Below are 21,993 nucleotides of genomic sequence, written 5' to 3' on the forward strand. Positions count from 1 at the left end.
GAATAAAACTTCAATGGTTGCATAAAAGAGATGTTATTAATTATTAACTTAATTTGGTGCAATTAAGCAATAATATAGCTAATACGGCATTAAATGAATCTCTTCATGATTTTTATTGACAAACCCCTACATCATTCAAGTTGTATTGAAGTGAACAGCTGTATTTAAATTGAAAGTGATATTTTTTAGTACTGCCTGGTGGCCATATCTTAAACTAACATAGACATATTTTATTGATTATAGTTTTCTTCAACTATCTGGTATACTAATTATTTTTTTAATTAATAAAAATTGTAATCATGTGGTATTGTTATTAGATTTAATTAGAATTAATCTGAAAGAAATTATATTTGCTGATAAAAAAGCAATAAATAAATGTTCCTTCCACAGAGGCCATACTGACATTGCTTCTATATAGGTAAGTTAAATTCGCAGGGCGCGGAGGGTGGGGCTATCAATTTTCATGGTTTAAATCGCATTGCATACTTTTTTCTTACCTTCGAACATTTTATGAACATTAAGAAAGCCATCTTTTATTCATTTTTATTTAAATAAATATATTTATTATTTATATTAATATTAATTCCTTAAAAACTATTTCATCAATTTAAAACCTTCTTAACCAACATTTGTTGGTACTTTAATGGCTAAAACATTTATTAGTGGTTCTTATTTACCACACTCACATTAATTTTACGACTTTCTTTAACCAACATTTTGACACACTTAGAGACAGAGACATGTTAGATATATTTCGGGTGACCAGCAACAGAGAGCAGTGCTTCTCTCCTCCATCATTTAGATTCTAGAGACTTGAAGTAATTTGTTTGTGTGATATTTTCAGACAAGTCTTGACATATTTAGAGAGACCAACAACAGAGCGTCCTCTCCCCTTGAAGTCTTAGATCGTACTAAAGGTAATTTGTTTTTACAGTACTATATATAGAGGTCCAGTAGGTGTTGCTACCTGGTGGCGAATAAGTAAACTAATTTTTCTTCTAAATGTAGAGATCCAGTAGGTGTTGCTACCTGGTGGCGAATAAGTAAACTAATTTTTTTTCCTAAATATACAGGTCCAGTAGGTGTTGCTACCTGGTGGCGAATATGTAAACTAATTTTTCTTTTTTGTTTTTTACTGCTCTCTTATGGCATTTTTTAGTATATGAATTCTTTCATTTATCATAGAAATGTTTCTTTGTTTTAATGAATTTTAGTTCGTAAGGTTTATTAGATAGGACTGTAGTAACCATTAGCTTTTCGTTAAAATGGAACCTCCTTTCTTGGTGAATATTACATTATAAGTAATAATGGACCTCTATATATAGTACTGTAAAAACAAAGGAGATTTAAAAAAAATCAAATAAAAAGACAGAATTATAGTTATACATCATTTTATTATAAAAATATTTATAATTGTTTCTTTTTTTACACACATGCACTCACAATGAGATTAAACATCAAAACCGAAATACAACCAGCGAACTCCTGAAAGAAACAATTTATGCTCATCAACATACCCTTTCAAGAACGCCTGCACTGTGTAGTTACGCAAGCAATTCTTCACACTTCCCTAATTTAGCCTGTCCAGTTTTAATTATACTGATAACACGCTAAATATCGAAAAACCAACACTTAAGAAGATAAAGGAGTTTGTTTATATATAATTATATAAATAAACCTACTTTCTAAGGCATGGTTTCCATCAGAAGTCGTGGACTAAGTCTCTGCTGATGTACATTACTACAAAAATGTATTAGAAATGTAAACCAGAACCACATCATTTTAGCTTCATCTCTTATAAGGAGCCTTGAACTTTCCATTACCTTGGCGTATTGTAAACAATAATTTAAACCAGACAGTGTTTTAATACACTTTCTAACAAATTAGAATTTTTAGAAGCTTCGTTTAGAGCAAATAGTTGGGACTAAGTATTCTAAAATTCTATTTCATGTTTGAGCGGTGGTACATTAAGAGGGAGGTGAAGTGGATGGCTACTTCAATGACATTTAAAGTAGAAGATGGTCGTTGAATCAGCACTTTCACTAATAGGGAATTACTAAGGTGTATTATTAATAATAAACGAAATTTTAGTATCCTGACTAAGAAAGTTCTCCGCATGTTTCTCTCTCTACTATGAAAAGCGCTTCATTGGTTGTAAGAATATAAATAGAAATTCAACCCCTCACAAATACGTACTTTGTATTTAAAAAAAAATGAGTTTGGTTATGTGGGTCAGCATAAGTACACCGCTATTCACGAATGCCAGGTAGTTGCAGGCAGGTGGGTTTTGGGAGCTATCCGATATCTACGGCCAATATCTTTTCAAGTAGTAGAGGAAGCCAATTCATGATTCACGGTAAGGAATACATGCGCTGATGGATTAGCTAACCTCATTAATAGGAGCACTTATAAATAAAAAAGTAAAATTCAGCTGCTACTCTTACGAGGAAGAAGGGAAACTAATGTTCTAATTGGTAATAGCCCCTGTAGCTGATCGACGGAGAGGTCCAGGAAAAAAATTGGAAACAATGACATTAGAAAGTGAAGCAATTCAATTAGTCGGTGATTGAGGAAGAGGGGATTTTGAACGCCGAAAAAACTATAAAATATATTAATAATTAGTATGAATGAAAGTTGAGGAATATAAAATATCGAAGTGCATTGTCCTCGAGATATTTTACAACAGAAAACACATTTTACAGATTTCTTCGCAGTTTCAGTTTCAGTAGAAAGGTCTTCTATTATCTCAGAATATCACTATGTAAATTTCTTGGGAGAAATACATTTTTTAAACCAATTTATTTCTTCATTGCTATTATGAAGCACTCTCTTAAATGCTTAATAAAACTTTTTAGCTTAACTAAAAATAGTAGGACGGTTGTATAATGGTTGATCCTCAAAAACAATACGAAAAAGCATAATGTTGAAAAACGCTTAACTTTGACCATTTTCTTTCTCTAAAATATACATTATCTAAATTTGCTTAAAAATAATGAGCATTTCTTCCTTTATAAGTGTAAGTTTTTCAAAACGTAGATCAAATAGATTCGAGAAAAACACCAAAAATGGGAAAAACAGCATTTTTAAGAACTTGTCCTTGTATATGAAAAAAATAGAACTTTTTCTTCTAGATGTTTCGAAATTAAAGATATTCATACAGAGTTAGACAAATGTAAAAAAAATATGTAAAGTATAGAAAAAGTTGTAGGTATTCGCCACTTTTTTACCTAGCTGAATTAACACAATTTTTTCTTGTTTAGTATTTTTATTAGTAACTATATTCCATGAAAACTCAACTTTAAGGAATTAAAATAGAAAACATCAAGAGCCATTAAACAAGAATTTATTTATTTTACACATCAACTTAAATAAAATTGACCAGATTTAAAAAGGTTTGTTACTTGTAAATCTTTCTATTAAGTCAAGAGCCCATAAAGGTTGATCGGCTGGTACCATGTGACCAGCATTTCGTACTAATACTTCTGTCAGATAATTTGCTGATTTCGAATATCCAGCTAATTGGCCATCTACAAACCATAAATTTCTTGGAGCTGTTTTATATTTGTCAGCACCACTCCAACTCAGTGATTGCAGAAAACGAACAGTTAACGGGTAAGCAACTATTATATCTAACTGACCATTGTACACAAGCACTCTGTATTTTTCTAAAAGTGCTGCAATCAATGGCTTCACAGATTGCATTATATCTCCTCTTAAAAACTTTTCTACTTCAACTCCACCGTGGAATGTCAGATTTCCTACATGAATACTCCTTCTCAAAACGTCTTTCTTCAAATATTCCTCCAGACTTCCAAAAGGGAAGTATTCTTTATCATGCAAGTAATTAAAGTAGAATGTATAACCAGTTTTATTGTAAAATAAAGTTTTATAAGGTGTCAGGTCTCCATTTAATAATTTATCAAATTCTTCAAAAGCTGGTATATATTTCTTTTGTTTAATAAGACTTACAATTTTAGCCTGTCTGGTATCTACTTCAGCTTTAGCATTAATATCTAGGAGACCAATTTGATATAAATAGACTCCATAATTCATCATTGTTATTGGATCACACAATCCATTTCCTATTGAGATGCCCTTAAGATTGATCTTTAAACTTGCCTTTGGATTATTCTTATCGATTTCGTTAGCAAGAGAAGGTACATACTTCCCTGCGTATGATTCTCCTGCTATATAGAAATCATTGTTTTGGTATTGAGGAAATAACTGAAAGAATTGATAAACTGCGCTGTAAAGGTCTTTTGCCACTGCATCTTCATTAACAGCATAACCTGCATTATTTTCTGTAAAACTAAAACCCGTTCCGACTGGATTATCAATGAAAATTACATTAACAACTTGCGACCAATAGTACTGACGCATTTTTAAACCTCTGTGTAATTTCACATAAAATGGTCCTATTTCATTGAACAACCCGAAAAGTGATGATGCCCCGGGTCCTCCTTGCAACCAGACCACAACTGGTGCAGTACTATTATTTTTTTCAGAAGGAAAAAACCAGAAAAACATATTAGAATTATAAACTTTGTTCACAGTAAGGAATCCTGAATAACTGGCCAGATTACCTTTAATAGGTTTTACCGTGGCAGCTGCTTGTCCATCCACGATTTGTCCTTTTTCAATAAATGGAGTGAGAAACAATGGATCACCATAATTACCATCGGCTGGAGGTACTGAATCTTCTAATGGATAAATATTAAACAAAGCTTTACCACACAAGAAATTTGTGGAGATGGACAGTAAAAACAGCAAGAACATGTTAACAGTTGCTTGTAAGACACTAAACTATATCTAATAGAATGATGTCCTGTGTGGTTAGATGACTCAGCTGGTCAGGGTCAGTGATAGATAGATTTGGTTCTAAAAATACAATGTAATCTCCTTCGACCGATTGTAAAAATCAATTTTACATAAGATTGCTTTTCTTTTACGTTCTTCGCAAAACAATTTTTACTTTCTCTTACAAAGTAAAGATAGTATTACGATCATGCAAATTCTCGAAGTACAGTTATAACCGTTTTGAGGTCCCCTAGTTATTAAAAGTTTTATAACTTTTTTTAGTTTTATAATTATTTTATTTAAATGGTCTGCGATTACATTATCCTAATTAAAAAAATTTGCAGAAAGCTGAAACTTTACTTTTTGAGTTGGTCTCACAAGTGGGCTTATTTGTATCAAAACAAATAAAACCAACAGAATTTTTAACTTTCGAGATTTTCAAGAAAGTGACTTTAATAATTTTCTTTGAACTAGATATATTTATCGTAAATTTGCCGGTATATAACTTTTATTTGAAAAGTTTCCCCACGTACAGTTCATTAAGGACACTACTGGGTGAAGAGTTTCAGTAGACTTCTATTAAAAGTGGTAGCTCAGTTGATTGTTAGGTTCTATACCAAGGAGAATTAACTGAATCACTAAAATTCTGAAGGGTTATTTCACTTTATTGCAATTTTCCCAAACATGGCTTTTGGGAATTACTCGTAACTTTGTTTTTTGATTTTATGCATGAGGATTTATAATACTTATTTATAATTAAGGAGAATTTACTTTGTGAAGTTCTCGATTTATTGCATGGTTTTACAATCTGTAAATGTGAGTAAGAGTTGTATGTGATTTAAGAATCCGAATTTAAAGAAAATGTGTAAGTTAGAACTTAAGTGATTTCAGTAACGGAAAAGCGTGTGAGCGTTTATACCAAATTTATTAAATTTTGATGAAAATTATTTTGCATTTATTACGCTCCTAAATTTTGTATTTCAAAAGAAAAGACTCCGAATCAAATCGAAAGAATTAGATAAATACATTTGTTTTTATTGGAAAAGTTACAAAATTTAATTTAAATTATTCTTTTTCACCTACAGCTGGTGATTAGCTTGAAGAGTAAGCGACTGCTACCGCTCTAGGCAGATTCAATAGGAGGCGCTTCTTTGGTCCAAGAAAGAAGTCCTACTCGAAATACCTCAAGGAAACATTCCTTATAAGAAAGACGTGGTAAATAGCTATTCGGGATGGGGTTCGGCAGTTCTGATTTGCGCAAGACGGTCGGCTTCTTCGTTACTTTATATGAAACTCCCTATGTGAACAACCATTAGCTTTAGGAATATTAGTTGATTCCTAACGAAATATAAGATCACCCTTTGAATCAGATAATATACGTACATTATTTTGTCAAATTTATGTAGATTATACACATTATAATATAGAAAGATATTCTGTCTTAAAGAGCAGAACTTTAACCTAATATTCTTGTTTTTAATTTTTGAACCTCTATTCGCAGTTAAACGATTAGTTAGAATTTACATGTTACATCACAGTTCTTTTTGAGAAAACGGTAACTTACGCAGCAACAGGTGTCTAATTGATTACAAAAAATCTTTATTTCCGCCTTTAACACCGAATTGTAATAACATAATTACGAATAAACATATTGTTAATAATTAGGTTTTAATTCGATAGTACTGATTAAGTCGTCGACAAATCATCAATGATTAAATCAATACCTGGTAAGTAAGGGATAATTGAAATTAATAGATTTCTTACAGAGAATGTAAATAATATTATTAATTATTCTGAATCCCAAAACCACTCTGAAAAAAAGATTTTTAGATTTATTTTTTACTAAAGTAAAGCCTTAGTGGTTAAAATTAGGATGCGACGCTGGAATGTAAAGGACATTCAAGTACAATTTCTTTACAATCTGTCGAAGAAAGCAAGCAAGTGTAGATTGTGAATTGTGCCACTAAGCCATTTGAGGTATTAAACTTGCATCAAAGTATGTGGTATGAAATGTCAAAATAATTTTTTGTTTTCCATTTCTGGCATAACTGAATGTTATTTCAATTTACGAAATAAAATATTAGAAATGGAACAAATTTATAACATTCCAGTGTTGTCTCTGAGACATGTCCTGGTGCCTCAAGAGGCAATATGTTGTGTCTGTAGAATGTGTTTTCTATAAAAAAAACTGCACTGAGGAGGCATTGGGTCAGCCCTTTTAGTAAATACTTATATTTGAACAAAAGTTAAAAAAAAAAATTAATGAAATCAGACGCTGAATGGTGTTAGCGTACCTATCCACAGCGTCTTTACTTTTAAGTCATTGGTGGAAGAAGCAATGCATGGAGATCATAAGTAGTTACCCTTAACGTAAAAAACAACAAATACGGTGTATTGCTACGATGATAATGGGTTATAAACAAAAGTAACTGTTGAATTTATCAAATAGAATCGTAGTACAAAATACATTTTTAAGAAATGCTAAGCAAAGCGCTTTAATAGTGGCGTGACAACAAAGAAAGAGAGAATGCAAGAAAAATAAAGTGAAATTATGCATTTCTAATTTTTTGAAACAAATTGATAAATTAAATATGTAAGTAAAGTTTTATAAATGAAAAAATTTTTAATAAAGGGAGTGCGGTTCTGCGGGAGCTGTTATGTTATGATTCCTTCAACAGTTCTATTTTAATAAAGTGAAGGAAATGAAACCAACTTTCTTTTTTAGTAAAAAATACAAATTTCACGATTTGTATTTGTGTTAATTGATATATGTACGTAAACGAAAGAGTTGTGAATTTTCAAAAATTAGGATTTTTTTATTTAGATTGCAAATCAGTAAAAGCTTAACATAACATAGCAAGTAAGTAAATTCCCACACAAAAAATCTTCCCTGAAAATAGCCAACTATGATAGGCATTTAGAAGTATAAGTAGCACATGAAGTTTTAATGAAATAGAGGTATTTAAAAAAAAAAAAAAATTGATCAGTACTTATCGCACTTATGGTCAGCTGATTTTGACTATAATTTTATGTCTGAAGCGAGAGAAAAACAAAGTTTCATTTTTGAAATGAGATGGAAACAAATCTAGATTTACAAATACAGGTCATGCATTGCAAAATTCTTTTACGAATTCTGGCGAGCTCAAAACAAGTATTTCGAAATCTGACACTTTTTTTTGCAAGGACTAAAAAAAAGTAAGAAAGAGAGAAAGAAAAAAAAACACTAGGTAAATCGAATTGAATGAACATTAGAATTTAACTAAGCCTCTAATCTTATTGACATTGCAATAAATCATTTAAACGAGTATTCAGTTATTATCTACATACTTACTTTCACTAAAATTATTTTTATTTGTGAACTTTAATCTAACAATACGACTTAATTTCAAATAAATAAACTTCCAGTAATTAAATTAAATTTTGTTATCTACTGTGAATATAATTTAATAAATATTTCATTTACAAATGTAGTTACAATTATTTTGAAAGGGAAGGTATTATCTCATTGGTTAGCGTATACTGGATTCCAACTCGGAGACCCCGTGTTCGAATCCAGCTGCTGGTCTTACATTTTCTCTTCCTAAGACCATATTACATTGTTGTCCGGAGGCCGACAGGGAACTGGAAAAAGTACCGGGAGTGACCTCAGATGGTAAATTCAGAAATATTAAAAAAAAACAAAAACAAATTAAAGCGCTAATTCAATCGCATCTCTCCAACTGAACGAATTGTCCGAAATAGTGAGTCAACTTCGCTGGTTCACGACTTTTAGGAAAAATTTATGATCACCTTTAAATATTTTACTTTTAAATTATTTGTTAAAAAAAAAAAATTAAAGAAATAGAAAAGGAAATTTTTTGAATAATTTAACGTAATCAAACCTACAAAAAAAGTGTACTCAAGGTAACTAAATTGCGACAATTTTACAATACACTGCATCAAAAAAGTATATGAAAAAGTAGCTTAGATGGAATTCTTCAGTTCCATTAAGATCAAGAAGCGATCTTTGAAATACTGTTTCAACTTAATCTTATTAAAATAAAAAATTAAGTAATATATTGATAAAAATATTCAATATACAATTGAAATGCAATAATAAGGGAAATTAATCAAGGAAAGGTATAACGTATTCATCTACAAATGACATATTTAAATGCCAGTCGTAATGTGAATATCCACTAACGCTAATTGTTACTAATTTACCGTCTTTATCCAAAGTTCGTAAGCCAAAAGAGTCATTTTTATAAAAACCTTGGTCTTTCATATTTACTACAGTTTCATTTGAATCAAAGCATCCAAACTGACTAAAAAAAACAAACAAACAAAAAAAATGACTGATACAACTGTTGTAAATTTTATAACGACATGATTATAAATTAACTCACCTAGACTGCCAAGGAGTAATGACACCATCGTCTGGACCACCAATCAGTACCATTTTAGTTAATTTAGTCATTCCTTTCTTATACGACCCACTTCTCTCCGTTACGATTAAATTATTTAAAAATGGTAAGTAGTTGCTGTATTCAAAAAATAATTTCTGATGATGAGGGTCGTTCCAGTAATTTCCTACTGAAGTGTGTTGCCCAACCATAGAATAGAATAATTCATACGCAGTTTCGCAAGCAAGAGTTGGAAAAAAAAGGTGAAGAAATTTGGCTAAAAAAAAAATAAATAGATACTTTTAGAAATTTCTCGTACCGTAATTCACGTAGTTATATACTCAGTTCTTTTTACTTTTCCATAGAAAATTTTTCAAAAAAAAATTCTGGATCTACATGTTCGCAATTGGCACACAAAGTTTGGATATCTCTTTTAGAGCAGTTAGAGAGAGAGAAAAAAAATTATTAAAGTGGCATTTCCGGTTGGCTGATTTTTCTAAAAGCTTTTTTAAAAAATTAGAAAATATTTAAAATTGTTTCTGAAAATAGATGCGTAAAGGAACGGCTATAAAGATAATGCAAGTGCCACCAAAAATATCTTTGTTTTTTTGTTAGTGTAAAAGTGTGCAAATAGAATGTAGTGATCAGTAATAAGTTTAATTTAAATTAAAAGCAGTAGGTAAGCTCGTAAGCTCAAGAATTTGAAAAACTCTAAATTCCAGAAAAAGAATTCTCGTTGCTGTCACACTAAAGATAAAGTTGACATTCAATTCCTGAAGATGAATGTAACTCCGAAAGGTTTGAATTAAAGTTTACAAACATACTGACGTATCAAATCAATGCTATTAGATTAAGTAGGGAATTCAACGATGCAAGCGGTAGCAATCAACAAAATACAACAGGATTTACAAATGTATACATTTTCAATTTTCTTAAATTTAGGATAACTTGAAGTTGCTTCAATTTTCCAACAATTCAAGCATTGTCATTAGTAAAAATATAATAAATTGCCGCAGTGCGCTTACTTACTACCATACTGCCCACATTGTGGAGCGCTTAGAGATATAAATGTATGCACATTATGTTCAGGATACTGCTGCAAAATTCCACGAGCAAGCAACCCACCTTGGGAATAACCTGTATCAAGAGTTTTTTTTCAAGGTTATACCTATCACTTAAATCTGTAATTAATGAAACTGAAATTATTTGAAGCATGACATCACCGATCAAATTTACACCGTCAGGATGAAATACCATAAAATCCAAGATATCGGAACCAATTTCAAGAACTTGATGCCACATTGGTCTTAAACTCGACCATCCTCCAAATCTGTCAGTCACAAAAACTTTAGTTCCAGGGTGAACCTGTAATAAACTATTCATACATAGATGTACACCTCTACGAAAAACTTATAATTTCAAGTTATAATAAAAATATAAAAAAAAAGTACACATAGCACACCTCTTCAATTCTCTTCGCCATTGGTATCATGCTTATATTTCCTGATAGAACTCCGTGTATAATAATCACGGGTTTATACCCGATTACAGAACTAATAGCAAAAGTAATACAAACAATATTTATTTTTAAATACCAGGAATACATTTTGGGCAGTTTTAGAGGTGCAGCAGGTTCGACTTGCTTTTTTATAAATAATTAAATAATGAAATACTCGGTTTTCGAAGAACACTAAATGAAAAAGTATCTTATATAAGATTACAAGATAATCATATAATTGTACATCCAAAATATAACTTATTACTATATTGTTACCTTAATGTTTCATGAAATAGGTCGTCTTGGGCTTCTTCAAAAATAATCATCTCCATTGAGCGCAAAATTTCATTCTAAGACAGCGTACAATTTTCATATTTTCATTTAAAACTGAAAGAAAAACTCTTTTCTTTCAACAGAAAATGGCTTTGTTAAGCTTTGGCTTATGCAAATGGGAAATAAACGATTATCTCCGACTTCTTATTTGGTAACTACATAAACTCAACTTGACGGTTTCATTATCCAACAGTTCATCCATAAACTGTTTTAGTTGCGTGGAAAATATAAGTAGGTTGCAATTAGGTTATCGCAACTCGAGCAGTCAACAGTGTATTTCGTTTTATATTTATTGAGACGTTATGATAGATACAAATGAAGCGACAACAAATTTTTTATGGGCTGCCTCGAAATTACTCAGGAGTATTTCTTGTGGAGCGAATTCACCCGAGAATAAGAATATAGACACTATTACTTCAACCCTCAGGTACTGTAAAGTTAGTCATGTGAAGTAGTTTAGATCAGCAGAGCGAGAACGACTAATTCTTAATTTACAGATTTAGGAAATTTAATGTATTAGATGGTCGAAAAAACAAGCATTATTTGTGCCTTAAGTGCAATAATCCGTGGAGTGAAGGTAGATTCTCATTGAGGGTACGTTCTGCAAAAGTTACAAAGAGGCACAAAAAATTAATTAATTCATTATCAGAAAATGTAAAATCACATTATTCAAGGAGGCAGTTGGAATCACTCAAGTTGAAACAAGATAATGTAATGGTAAGACAAATTTAAATGTTTTGAGGTATTTAGTCTAATATTAACATCAACGTTACAGAAGCATCTTACGCTTTTCGTGTTGCAGGTGTTTCATTGCCATATTTGTCAAAGCATTGTAAAATGTTTTATTACCAAGCAAAAAGTTGAAATACTTCCAACGACTACTGTTACAAAAGTTGACAGTACTAAGAAAACTGGTACTAAGAAAAAAAAGAAAAGGAAGAAAGATAATCTGGCAGGATTAAAAATTGAAAATATCGTAAATAAAAAGAAAAATCTAACTTCAGGATTCAAATCAAAAGAATAAAGATCTACATAGCTTAAGACAAGTGGAAACTTGGGTAATACAATTTTGCTGTGAAAGAAAATTTTAGAACCCAAAGATATTAAAGGGAATGAAAATACATGAACTAGTAATCGAGATAAAGCAGCAGTAAATCGAGTAAGCCTACTGAGAAATTTGAAGAGTACTCCTAAAAGACGATAATACAAATCGTTACTGACTATTTAAATAAGTGATGTTAAAACGGTGTAATAAATAGTTGCGTAAATATTTCAACAAATCGATGATCCACAATTATAGCGAACTTCTCTCAAATACTTCATTTCAATAGGAGTGTAGTAAGAACTCATGTCTGAACAAAAAAAAAAACATAATTCTTAATTGAAGGAATTTATAAGTCTGGTCAGTATTTAAAAAAAGTAATAAATTGTAAAGAAATCATTTTTTTTCTCTTTGTTTTTAATTTTTTTGTTAATTAAATGGAGTATTGTGATTAGCGTCAATTTAAGTAATAATCGTTAAGATTAAAACCCTCATTATGAATCGAGAGTATCTTTTATGACTAAATTGTTGATAAACAATTTTTTTATCAAAGTAAGTAGCGGTAAGGCCTTGTTTTCGTTAGATAAAGTTTTACTCTTTGGTATAGGGTGCAATATATTTCCAAATAATTTCTTCTCATTCTTAGAGGGAAATAGTATCTTATTAGTCGTAACATTTTGAACTTGCTGTTGAAAAGAGAAGAATCTCAGGCAGGTAATGCACTCAAATGCTATCTCTTACTGCAATTCTAAATTCCGGTTGAAGAATTATCCTAAAAGTTTAGCCATACATTTATTTAATACCCCTTAATAGTAGTGATAGGATCGTTCATAACGTTGAAATAGCATTTTAAAAAATAGCATCCCTACCTTCTCTCCGAGAAGTGCCTGTAATCTAATTTTTTTGTTCCAATTAAGTGAAGTATGCTTAAGTTTAGGAAACTTGAACTCAACCAATTCTGTCCGTTTCCGTGGAAGAAAAAAAACGAAATAAATTTGAATTTCCGATAATTTTTCGTTAAATTTTTCACAAAAACACATTCAGAAAATTTTCTAAAACTTAGTTTTTTTTACACAAGAGTTCTTAAAAAGAATATTTTCGGTGGAAAGTCGATACGAAATATTAGTCGGGATCGTAATACTGTACTTACATAGGTAGTAAAATTTTTTGCTCTCTCTTAAAAGATGAACTAAAATAGATTTCTAATTTTCATTATTTCTCTTCACGAAACTATACAATTTTACTTTTGGTAACTGCCGGTTTAGCTATATATTTTTAATTTTCCAACTCTTCTAAAATAAAAATCTTTTTAGTTCTTGACATTTCTGATGTCATAAACAATAAATGAGAATAATATAGAAAAATCTTTATTACTGACACTAAAATGTTAATAATATAACCTAAAATGGAAATTAAATAAATATATAATTATTACAAATCCAAGTTAGAACAAGGTAAAATATCTTAAATAAAATTTTAACACTTTTCTTAAAATTCATTCAGTCTTGTTAAAATGAATTTAGATTTAGAATCATGAATTTATTCATATAAATAACAATATGTAATTGCTAAAAATAAATACAAAGTCTTTGACATAAAATAAACACGATGAAAAATATCCTTTAAGGAAAGAAATAGTTAAAACAACTCCTAAGGATAAAGAGTTTCTTTCCTCAATAATTTCTTAAAGATAATGTTACAATATTATCATATAATGATGTGATCAGTGAACATTTATATAATTATGTGTACTAAATAAAAGGATTCGGTTGAAAGTTACAGATTTCTGTTATCATTTCAGACTTTAATAAATTGTAGTTTTAAAACTTTATTATAATATTTTCACTTAATAAGGATTCTAACAAATAATAACGCTTAATAATAAGCCCAATTTTGCTAAATATATCTAAATTTTATGTTAAAAATTCAAAATATAATTATTCTTTTGAGATAAGAAAATTTAACCGGAACATCAATGTTTTTATCAGCATTATTCCTTGTTGATGCCGATTTTTGAGGCAATTTTGAATCATTACAGTAGCAATGATGAGAGGCAAACTAATATTTGAAAAGTAAATGCAAAATTGAAAATTCACCCAGAAAATAATTATTTTACAATGTTAACTAACATTAGAGTAATGTTATTTTTGGTACGTAGTTTTCTTGTCATGTACTAATGTTTTGACCAACATATCTTTTTTTCTTTTGTTTTTAATTTAAGGCGCGTCAACATCTGAGGTTATTAGCGCCCGGAGCTTTTTCCAGTCCACTTCCAGCCTCCGGACTGTCTCCCGTTACGGTCAACACTGTCCTCACTGGACAGTGATCTGTAAGAAGTTCCTAGGAAGCGAAAATCTAAGGGTCAGCAACTAGATTCGAATACGGAATCTCCGCGTGGGATTGCAATACACTAACCACCTTACTAATCTCTCCCTCATATCCAATTATTATTAAGATATCCTTTTGAACTGTTTGTTTGGTGCACTACATTCTAAAATAAAAAATATTCTAAAAAAGTTGAACGGTTAAACAAATAAACTACGAAATTTTAAAAATATGTGGTTACTAACCAGAATGGGAAATATTAAATAAGAAACATTAAATAAGAACTGATAAGCAGCATTAGCTGATTTGCATGTCAGTAACATTAAACACGAAGATGCCTTATCAGCTTTAATTAATTAATTATTCAAGTATTAAAATTATGATTTAGAAACAAATGTTCTCTGGAAGGTAATGTTAGTTCGTCAAAATAATTTATTCTTTGGTAATTCAAATACAAAATTAAATTAACAGATGCTTTACTTCCAATAATGAAAAACTAGCGAGCTTAAATAATTTTCCATAGACAGAAATTAGTTTTTATAATAATGATTTATAGACGTAATAAATAAATCTTAGACATTCATAATTAAGCTAGTATGAAGAATAAAGACCAATAGCATTTTGTATTTATCTTAACTTTCCTAGTGCATTGTAACCTTTCTCTGACTAGTAAGCACGCATTAAGCACTCAAGTTTTTAATAGGTTTTTGTTGATTTAATCTACAATCTCCCAGTAACACAACACATGTTTGTTTGCTTTGAGGTCCGCGTCTGTGGCATAACATAACTGGTGGCACAACTATAGTCTTAGATTTTTCTACATTTAATTCTTAACTTGCTCTACATGATGAAATAAACCAATAAGAGGGTGAACTCACGCTAAACACCTTTCAATCCTTAGAATTGTCTTTGACGTAAATTCTCTCTGTTGCCTGAGAAAAAAATAAAATAATAATTAATTGTGCTTGTATTACATTTTTAAGTACATTTAGAAAATTACTATAGAAAATTCTACAATCAAAATTGATTATTATTTTTGGCAGTCTGCCACCCAGAATCTGTAAGTAAGCGAACACACTATTAAGTCCTATCTTCAGATTTCGTTTGTAATTAGCAGTACATATGAAGTCTTTTAATTTAGTTTTCATTGCTTTCATCTGTTTAGTATTTATCAGAAATATATTTGACCATGAAGGAGAAAATAAATGTTCCAAAAATGTGGTATAAAAGAAGTTTATTTCAATTTATGATGGTTTTGCCATAATACTTCAATATATTTTCCTGCTTGGATGACTCATAGTTATATTTGATAAAATAGGGACAAATGTGGAGGTATTAAATTAAAAATATTACTATCACTTTTCATTGAATATTTCAGCATTACAAGAAAATATGTCTTCACCAATGTTTCTATGTTATTATGGATAATTACACTCAAGTAATATTTTCTTTTTCTTCTTTTCATGGTATATTTTTGTTTTTCTAAAAAAAATACCAATGCAAGCCGAGGTAACTAATGCAAGTTTTACTTGCTGATAAAAAGAACATTTTGTTCAAAAAAAATATCATTTGATGTACATGTATTTACTCATATATGATTTTCTTCCCTTTCTAGCTTTATTAGTTCTGAGTCAAAATTGACAGCACTTCAAATTCAAAATTATATTTTATTTCACTTTGGTCGACGATTAGTATTTTGAACATCTTCAGCCATCTTCTGCTCTTAGGATAAAGAACTCGTGAGATCATAGAACCCTATTAAAGATACCAACTATCATACCATCTTTTGTAGTTTGGCATATTTGGAATTTCCACTCATTTTTAGAGATGGATTCAAGAGTTTTGTGTAAATAAATTTTAATTCCTCTCATAACGCTGCTGCCACGTTAACACAACATGACTATAGTCTTATAGAAAAAAGGCTTCTATAAGAGCAACTGCGAAAGTCATTTGTTTTATTGCACATTACCAACTTTTGTTCATCACATTTCCAGAAAAATAATTTAACACCATAATAAAAAAAAACATTACCACTTCCCCCCAAAAAACTAGCATTCAAAATAACTGACCTTCGGGGCCTCAGTTGTCGTTTTACTCTAAGGGTATTTCTTCCCGTACCATCTAAAAATGAAGAAAGAAATATATTTTATGCTACTTTCAACGAATTATAATTTTTTTAAAACAGGTATTCCTAATTATATATGTATTTATAATTCAAAAGGATTAATTAAAGCACTGGCACAACATTCTACATGCAGTTTGTTTTAATTTTAATCAAACAAATGAAAAAAACAACGTTGAAACAGACGTTCAGATCATGCACACAAATCGCAATTAAGATTTTTTTCTAATATTATTAAAAAAGTTCAAAATTTAGAATACTCTAATCGGATTGGGTAATTCAGTCATGAATTAATTACTGCCTAAATTTGTAATTTTGTATTTGTAATTCTTGTTTGCAAACAAAAATTAATTTTACTTAAAAAATAAAAAACACGCACATACATTCTCTTGGTATAATTTGTCTTAACTTATCATTTTCCAAAAACTCCGCATTCGAAAACATTTAATTCTTGCTAAAATTATAATATATTGTTTATAAAATTGCCTTAATCTGAAATAATAAATTACAGGAAAGACTTCTCCTTTAGAAGTGCTTTTATAACGAGTTTTAATAGAAAAATGATAATAAAAAGTATTCATAGAAACGAAGTATTCCGTGGAAATCTCAGAAAAGAGAAAAATTCTTTCCGTTTCGACAAATCGAACTTTTAGAAAACTATCTCTTCATTATAACTTTTTTTTTTTTTAACAAAAGGTTTTAGCAAACCGTGCATTATCCAAAAATTGCACTTTAGAGCGAATTCTGCACAGAAGTACCGCTTATGAATCATCATGTCTTTTTAAAGGCCTCCTATGTGGAACAGGTATGGTTGTGCCATCTTTGCGCATTTCTTTCAGATATTTGAAAAACTATTCTATAGTGGTATTTTCTAATAGAATGGTAACAGTATATTTAATCCTAATGATATACAAGCGATAGGACAGTTAGGATATTGAAATAGCACTTTGGAGGAACTACAACCTCCTCTCCTTTAATTTTGGATTACTAAGTGCACCTGCAGATCTATATCTTTTATTTGAAACATTTCTCTGAACATTCGAATTAGGATAAGTATCCTTAAGTATGTTTCAAATAACAGATATAGAAATACAGGCGCACTTAGTAATCCAAATTTAAAGTAAACTGTTGAGGAACTTTAAGAAACTTTCAAAAAAGTGAAAAATCCATTCCGTAATGTTTTCGGATCAGATATTTGATCATTCTTTAGTCGTGTGCCCAGAGAGATCCAAAAGAAATATAAAGTTGTCTAATATTTTTCGTTCAGTCACATTTAGTTCAGCCACAAACCATTTTTAACCTATTTTTTGTATGCCTGCCTCAAGGTCCTCTAGGCGCTATAATCTCTTAATTATTTGACTTCCTGGATGACCTCATATACTTTTTGAAGAGCTCTTTCTTCTGTGACCAATCTGCGTAATGTGCATGTTCAAATGTGCTTATTGAGTTCTAACATTCTTGCTTAGAGCATTCAAAATGATAGTGTAATAATACAAAAAAAAAAAAAAAAAGATAAATAAATAAAATAAAAATACAATAATAAAAAATGATTCTCATTGCGAAAATTTGATATTTGAAGATCAACCTTTCCAAAAATCATATATTTATATTCCAGATACAAAGAATATTGCGAGGATATTGTCTACTTTTTTCTTCTTCTTACTTGGCACTACAATCTGTGAAGGACCTTGGCCACCTCAATAATGTTGTGCCATTCGTTTCTCAATTATCTTGTAGTATAATAGTATTGTCCACTTCATTCGAATAAAATGCCGCGTAACTTGAACTTTAAACTATTAGCCTTCTTGTTTATGGAACTTACATATTAAAAGATCCATAGCCCAGTCTTTTGACATTCATTTCTCTTTGTAACTGTCCTTAGCCATGCCTTAATTCGGCGACTTTCATCAAAGATACTACCATCACCAGGAGATTTGTTTGATTTTATGGAAGAGATCGCATTATTGATTTCATTTCTCGAGGTTTGGTTCATCATCATGTATAAGGTATATGAACTTGATGCACTTTTACCAGCATGTTCCAAACCACTTAAAAGAGCTATATTAATAACTCCACCAATCTATTTAAAATGTTCTTGCCAGGCTCCCTACGCTCTGCACATCACTCAATTGTATCTTACCAGTGCTTTGCATGCTCAAGCTGCTTCATGAACCAAGCAGTGCATATGTTACTTAAGCTTGTCTCAGCTGTATGGTTAATGATTTTAATTTTCATTGATTTTATATTTATATATGTTAATGATATCTTTACTACAATACCAATTATATATTCCATTTTTGTTTAACATTTATATTTAAACCGCCCCTTCCATTGTATAAAAAAAAGAAAAAAAAAGAAGTATTTTACTTAATTTTATAACTAATTCGTTTTCAATGTATGGGTTTAGAACTTGAGTATTCTTGTTAATTGAGCAATAAGCAGTAAAATATGCGTACAGTATTAAAAGGCATTTTCCCCCTACCAACCAGAACACATAACATATAGATTGTTCTGACCTTTACACAAGAGTCCAGATAATGTCGATCACTTGTGCCATCTGCCCTGGTTGGTAGAGTTTTGCCATGTCTGCGCAGTTCCTGCTGGGCTTCTGTCAGATCCATCGCGGATGCCGGATCTATTTTATTAATCCTTATCACATTTACCAGATGTTCAATGTAGTGCGTCCTGTGCATACATCCAGTTGATGATTAGCAATAATATACACATAAGTTCGTTTAAAATTCATAAAATTTACAGAAAATAAAATCAAAGTAGATAAATAATTGTTTCTTTTTTTAGCTTTCATCTTCTTCAAAGATTTGTCCGTCAAGTTTTAGTATTGAATTTGAATTCAATGAAAAAATCGTCTCACAACTTCTCTAACAAGAGAAAGAAAATCTTCAACATACATCGGTAAACCAGTATATACGAGTATATAATATAAAACAGCTGAATATTTAAAATGTATTTAACTACGTCAATATTTGTCTGTAATAGTTATTTGTGCAACTAGTGCAGGTTGGGTCTTACATTTCTTACAAGGGTTAATATTACAACTCGTTTTTTATGAGCTTATAAATTAATTACGCAACATTGGATATATGATGAGAGAGACAGCCAGCGCTGGAACACCCTAGATTACAAGGCTTTGAGATAGTTCTTTGAGAAAATGGACGTCTATAGCCAAGTATTTATGTGTGTGTGCTTGATGCAGCCAGCAGTCTACACGAAGAGCGATTGCACACTAGTTCGTTTTTACTCCTTCCACTTACTCCACTAGTAGGAGGAAGTATTAAAATAATGCAAACAATTTTGGAATTTGATTTTTTTACAACAGAACCGGTGGATTGGAAAATATGGTTTTTATAAATTGATCTCTCCCTTTTTCCTCTCTGCGTTTATAAGTGGCGAGTGTCCAAGGTAACTCGAATTCAAATTTAGCTATACATCAATCAGCGAGTGTAAGCAAATTTGGCCAAACTTGGCCGGAGTCTGTATGGCAGAATACAAACAAAAATAGAAGCAAACAATTTTGAGAACATTTTGTTTCTTATTCTCGCATACCTGCGAAAATTAATTTTTTTCGTAGTCTAATATCATCAGTTATGTAGCTTAGAAGATGAAAGTGGTTTCATGAAGAAAAAGGGATACTTAAAATTTATTCCGTACATTTTTCCTTTACGACATGTTTTATACGGATAATTGTTTTTGTTAGTTTAGGAAATTAGATTTATTTTTACAATAAAACTTTCAACATCCAATAGTTGAAAAGTAATAGAATTAATTGATAGCTATTATTTTCAATGCCAACCTTTGTGAACTACTTGTACTTAAATAACAAAAGCAAAAATATTAATTTTTAGTATTAAAAGGTCAGACATTTTTTAAATGTTTTATTTTATCGTAGGAATCTTATTAAAACATTTTAACGATAAAATGAAATTTAATAAGTAGAGAATGTCTTGAATTATAAGAAAGAAAAACAAATCAGGCAATAATCACTTTGATAAGTAATACCTCTGAAAGAGAATGGTAATACAGAGACAAAGGTGTACCATATGGATTTGGTGGCGGCTTCCTGCCACTCCTTTTAACAACAGTTTCCAATTCTTCTGCATCGAGAATGCCGATTGTTTCTAAGCCATGTTGTCTGATTTTCAAACAAAGATGTTCCACATAGTGTTTCCTAAGGATTTGTTTGTTTAGATATTATGCATTAAGGAATATCTAAATGTAAGTATGAATGTTGCTTTGAGTGTGTTAAAGAATGACTACGTGAAAAGCAGTATTCTAAGTAAGTAAAATTTCACAGCCTTTGGGGCAAATTAGATATTTCTGGTTCTAGTAAATCTGTCAACAGATGTACAACCTTACTGAACGCTTATTGTCTATTTTCGCAAGCAGCTTAAAGAAAATTCAAAGGTTCGTATTATATTTAATACTAAATTTTTATTATACACTGTTCTTTTGTTTTCAGATATAGCACTTCTTCGAAATAGTTCTTTAAATCAATGTTTTGAGTTCATAATAAAGTTCATAAGAAAATTTGAGAGGATTAATCGCCTCAATATATTGACGACATTTTGAAACGAGACAAAATTAATTCCAAACTTCAACAAATTATGCGATACCGTAGGAACTAACCCTCTTATCCCTCTACCCGTCCCGTACTGTAGAAACGAATGGTAAAACATCAGATTCTATTAGAAAAAAAAGGAAAAGACCTTCAGCGAGATGAAAAAGAGAGCTAGAACATTTCTTTTTTGAATCGAATTTCCGAATGCCGAATGTTTTTTTTGTCAAAACTAAATTTGATTCAGGTTTCTTTTTTTGCAACACCTCCCCATCTAGTGTGTCATCATGTAACGAACATCATATTTCGTCGTACCTTTCCTAACCATTTCTCTCCAAGGACCAACTCAGGCTTCTGCTTTTTCCCCAACTCCAGCATCCCATTTAATCATCAATATTATTTGTGTGACCTACATCTAAAATAATGGCCAATCAAATCCGGTCTTCTAGTTTCTATATAAAAGAAGTGTTATTTGCAACCATTGTTCCCTTCTTGAATAATTTCTAACCCTTCTAGTCTTGACTTTCTAACCTACGCCATACGCCAAAGGCCCATTTCTGTAGACAGTAAATGAATTCACTCTTGGTAGCCTATCATCCTAGTCTCGCATTCATACAACATGATGCTACCTACTACAGTGGCATAAAGCATTTTTAAATCACCTTTGGAACATAAATTTTGGTATTTATTTAAAGATTGTGAGTTAAGAAATTTACCAAAAACGTTTTATTTTTACCTGCATAAGCCTTGTCCTTCAACAGGATATCCGCAAATGGCTTCAGTGAGACTACCATCGGCACTTTCTTTAAGAAGTTGTATTCTGCATCTTGTGAAAACATTATTTTCATCACGGGTATAATTCACTCCATTTTCCTAAATATTAAAACTTACGGTCATTAAAATTTGTTTAGTAAAGTATTA

General features: G+C 30.6%; 4 protein-coding genes across 9 annotated transcripts in view; 1 reads left to right on the forward strand and 3 right to left on the reverse strand.

The window, feature by feature from the left end:
* Positions 1 to 3,327: 3,327 nt before the first annotated feature.
* On the reverse strand, positions 3,328 to 7,568 carry LOC141455306 (venom serine carboxypeptidase-like). The gene has a single exon (XM_074130234.1). It carries the CDS (start codon positions 4,774 to 4,776, stop codon positions 3,385 to 3,387), a length of 1,392 nt encoding a protein of 463 aa, XP_073986335.1. The 5' UTR covers positions 4,777 to 7,568; the 3' UTR covers positions 3,328 to 3,384.
* A 556-nt stretch (positions 7,569 to 8,124) lies between these two features.
* Ppt2 (palmitoyl-protein thioesterase 2) lies at positions 8,125 to 11,095 on the reverse strand. 2 transcript variants are annotated; one of them, XM_074130248.1, is made up of 7 exons: positions 10,954 to 11,095; positions 10,642 to 10,869; positions 10,403 to 10,544; positions 10,209 to 10,316; positions 9,183 to 9,456; positions 9,001 to 9,101; positions 8,125 to 8,418 (listed from the first exon to the last, which is right to left on the reverse strand). In XM_074130248.1, the coding sequence occupies exons 2-7, from the start codon at positions 10,783 to 10,785 to the stop codon at positions 8,378 to 8,380; spliced, it is 810 nt and encodes a 269-aa protein (XP_073986349.1). In that variant the 5' UTR covers positions 10,786 to 10,869; positions 10,954 to 11,095; the 3' UTR covers positions 8,125 to 8,377. The 2 variants fall into 2 exon arrangements, with proteins under 2 accessions (XP_073986349.1, XP_073986347.1); XM_074130246.1 differs by having other exon boundaries at positions 8,125 to 9,101.
* A 202-nt stretch (positions 11,096 to 11,297) lies between these two features.
* LOC141455317 (uncharacterized) lies at positions 11,298 to 13,833 on the forward strand. Its single transcript, XM_074130269.1, has 3 exons — positions 11,298 to 11,437; positions 11,508 to 11,727; positions 11,813 to 13,833. The coding sequence occupies exons 1-3, from the start codon at positions 11,313 to 11,315 to the stop codon at positions 12,032 to 12,034; spliced, it is 567 nt and encodes a 188-aa protein (XP_073986370.1). The 5' UTR covers positions 11,298 to 11,312; the 3' UTR covers positions 12,035 to 13,833.
* The window catches only part of LUBEL (Linear Ubiquitin E3 ligase), a 37,331-nt gene continuing 28,741 nt past the window's right edge, over positions 13,404 to 21,993 (reverse strand). For 3 of the 5 annotated variants that reach the window (XM_074130213.1, XM_074130210.1, XM_074130212.1), the window contains exons 22-25: positions 21,809 to 21,945; positions 19,016 to 19,184; positions 16,447 to 16,498; positions 13,404 to 15,309 (exon numbers count right to left, since the gene is read on the reverse strand). In XM_074130213.1, the coding sequence (XP_073986314.1) occupies positions 16,469 to 16,498; positions 19,016 to 19,184; positions 21,809 to 21,945 (336 nt within the window). In that variant the 3' untranslated portion in view covers positions 13,404 to 15,309; positions 16,447 to 16,468. Of the gene's footprint in view, positions 15,310 to 16,446; positions 16,499 to 19,015; positions 19,185 to 20,516; positions 20,686 to 21,808; positions 21,946 to 21,993 lie in introns of all 5 variants that reach the window. The other 2 variants (XM_074130211.1, XM_074130214.1) reach the window with 2 other exon arrangements.

The sequence above is a fragment of the Rhodnius prolixus genome, unplaced genomic scaffold (genome assembly GCF_049639745.1).
Source record: "Rhodnius prolixus isolate KJV_2025 unplaced genomic scaffold, Rpr scaffold_4, whole genome shotgun sequence".
In the NCBI taxonomy this organism is placed as follows: Eukaryota; Metazoa; Arthropoda; class Insecta; order Hemiptera; family Reduviidae; genus Rhodnius; species Rhodnius prolixus.

Excerpts from the sequence above, each read along its gene's own strand:
- LOC141455306 (XM_074130234.1), bottom strand. The coding sequence starts at position 4,776 with ATGTTCTTGCTGTTTTTACTGTCCATCTCCACAAATTTCTTGTGTGGT.
- Ppt2 (XM_074130246.1), bottom strand. The coding sequence starts at position 10,785 with ATGTATTCCTGGTATTTAAAAATAAATATTGTTTGTATTACTTTTGCT. Across the intron at positions 9,457-10,208 it reads ACAATGTGGGCAGTATGGTA|CCAAATTTCTTCACCTTTTT; the intron begins GTAAGTAAGCGC and ends TTTTTTTTTTAG. Across the intron at positions 9,102-9,182 it reads ATTACTCCTTGGCAGTCTAG|TCAGTTTGGATGCTTTGATT; the intron begins GTGAGTTAATTT and ends TGTTTTTTTTAG.
- LOC141455317 (XM_074130269.1), top strand. The coding sequence starts at position 11,313 with ATGATAGATACAAATGAAGCGACAACAAATTTTTTATGGGCTGCCTCG. Across the intron at positions 11,438-11,507 it reads ACTATTACTTCAACCCTCAG|ATTTAGGAAATTTAATGTAT; the intron begins GTACTGTAAAGT and ends CTTAATTTACAG. Across the intron at positions 11,728-11,812 it reads TGAAACAAGATAATGTAATG|GTGTTTCATTGCCATATTTG; the intron begins GTAAGACAAATT and ends TTCGTGTTGCAG.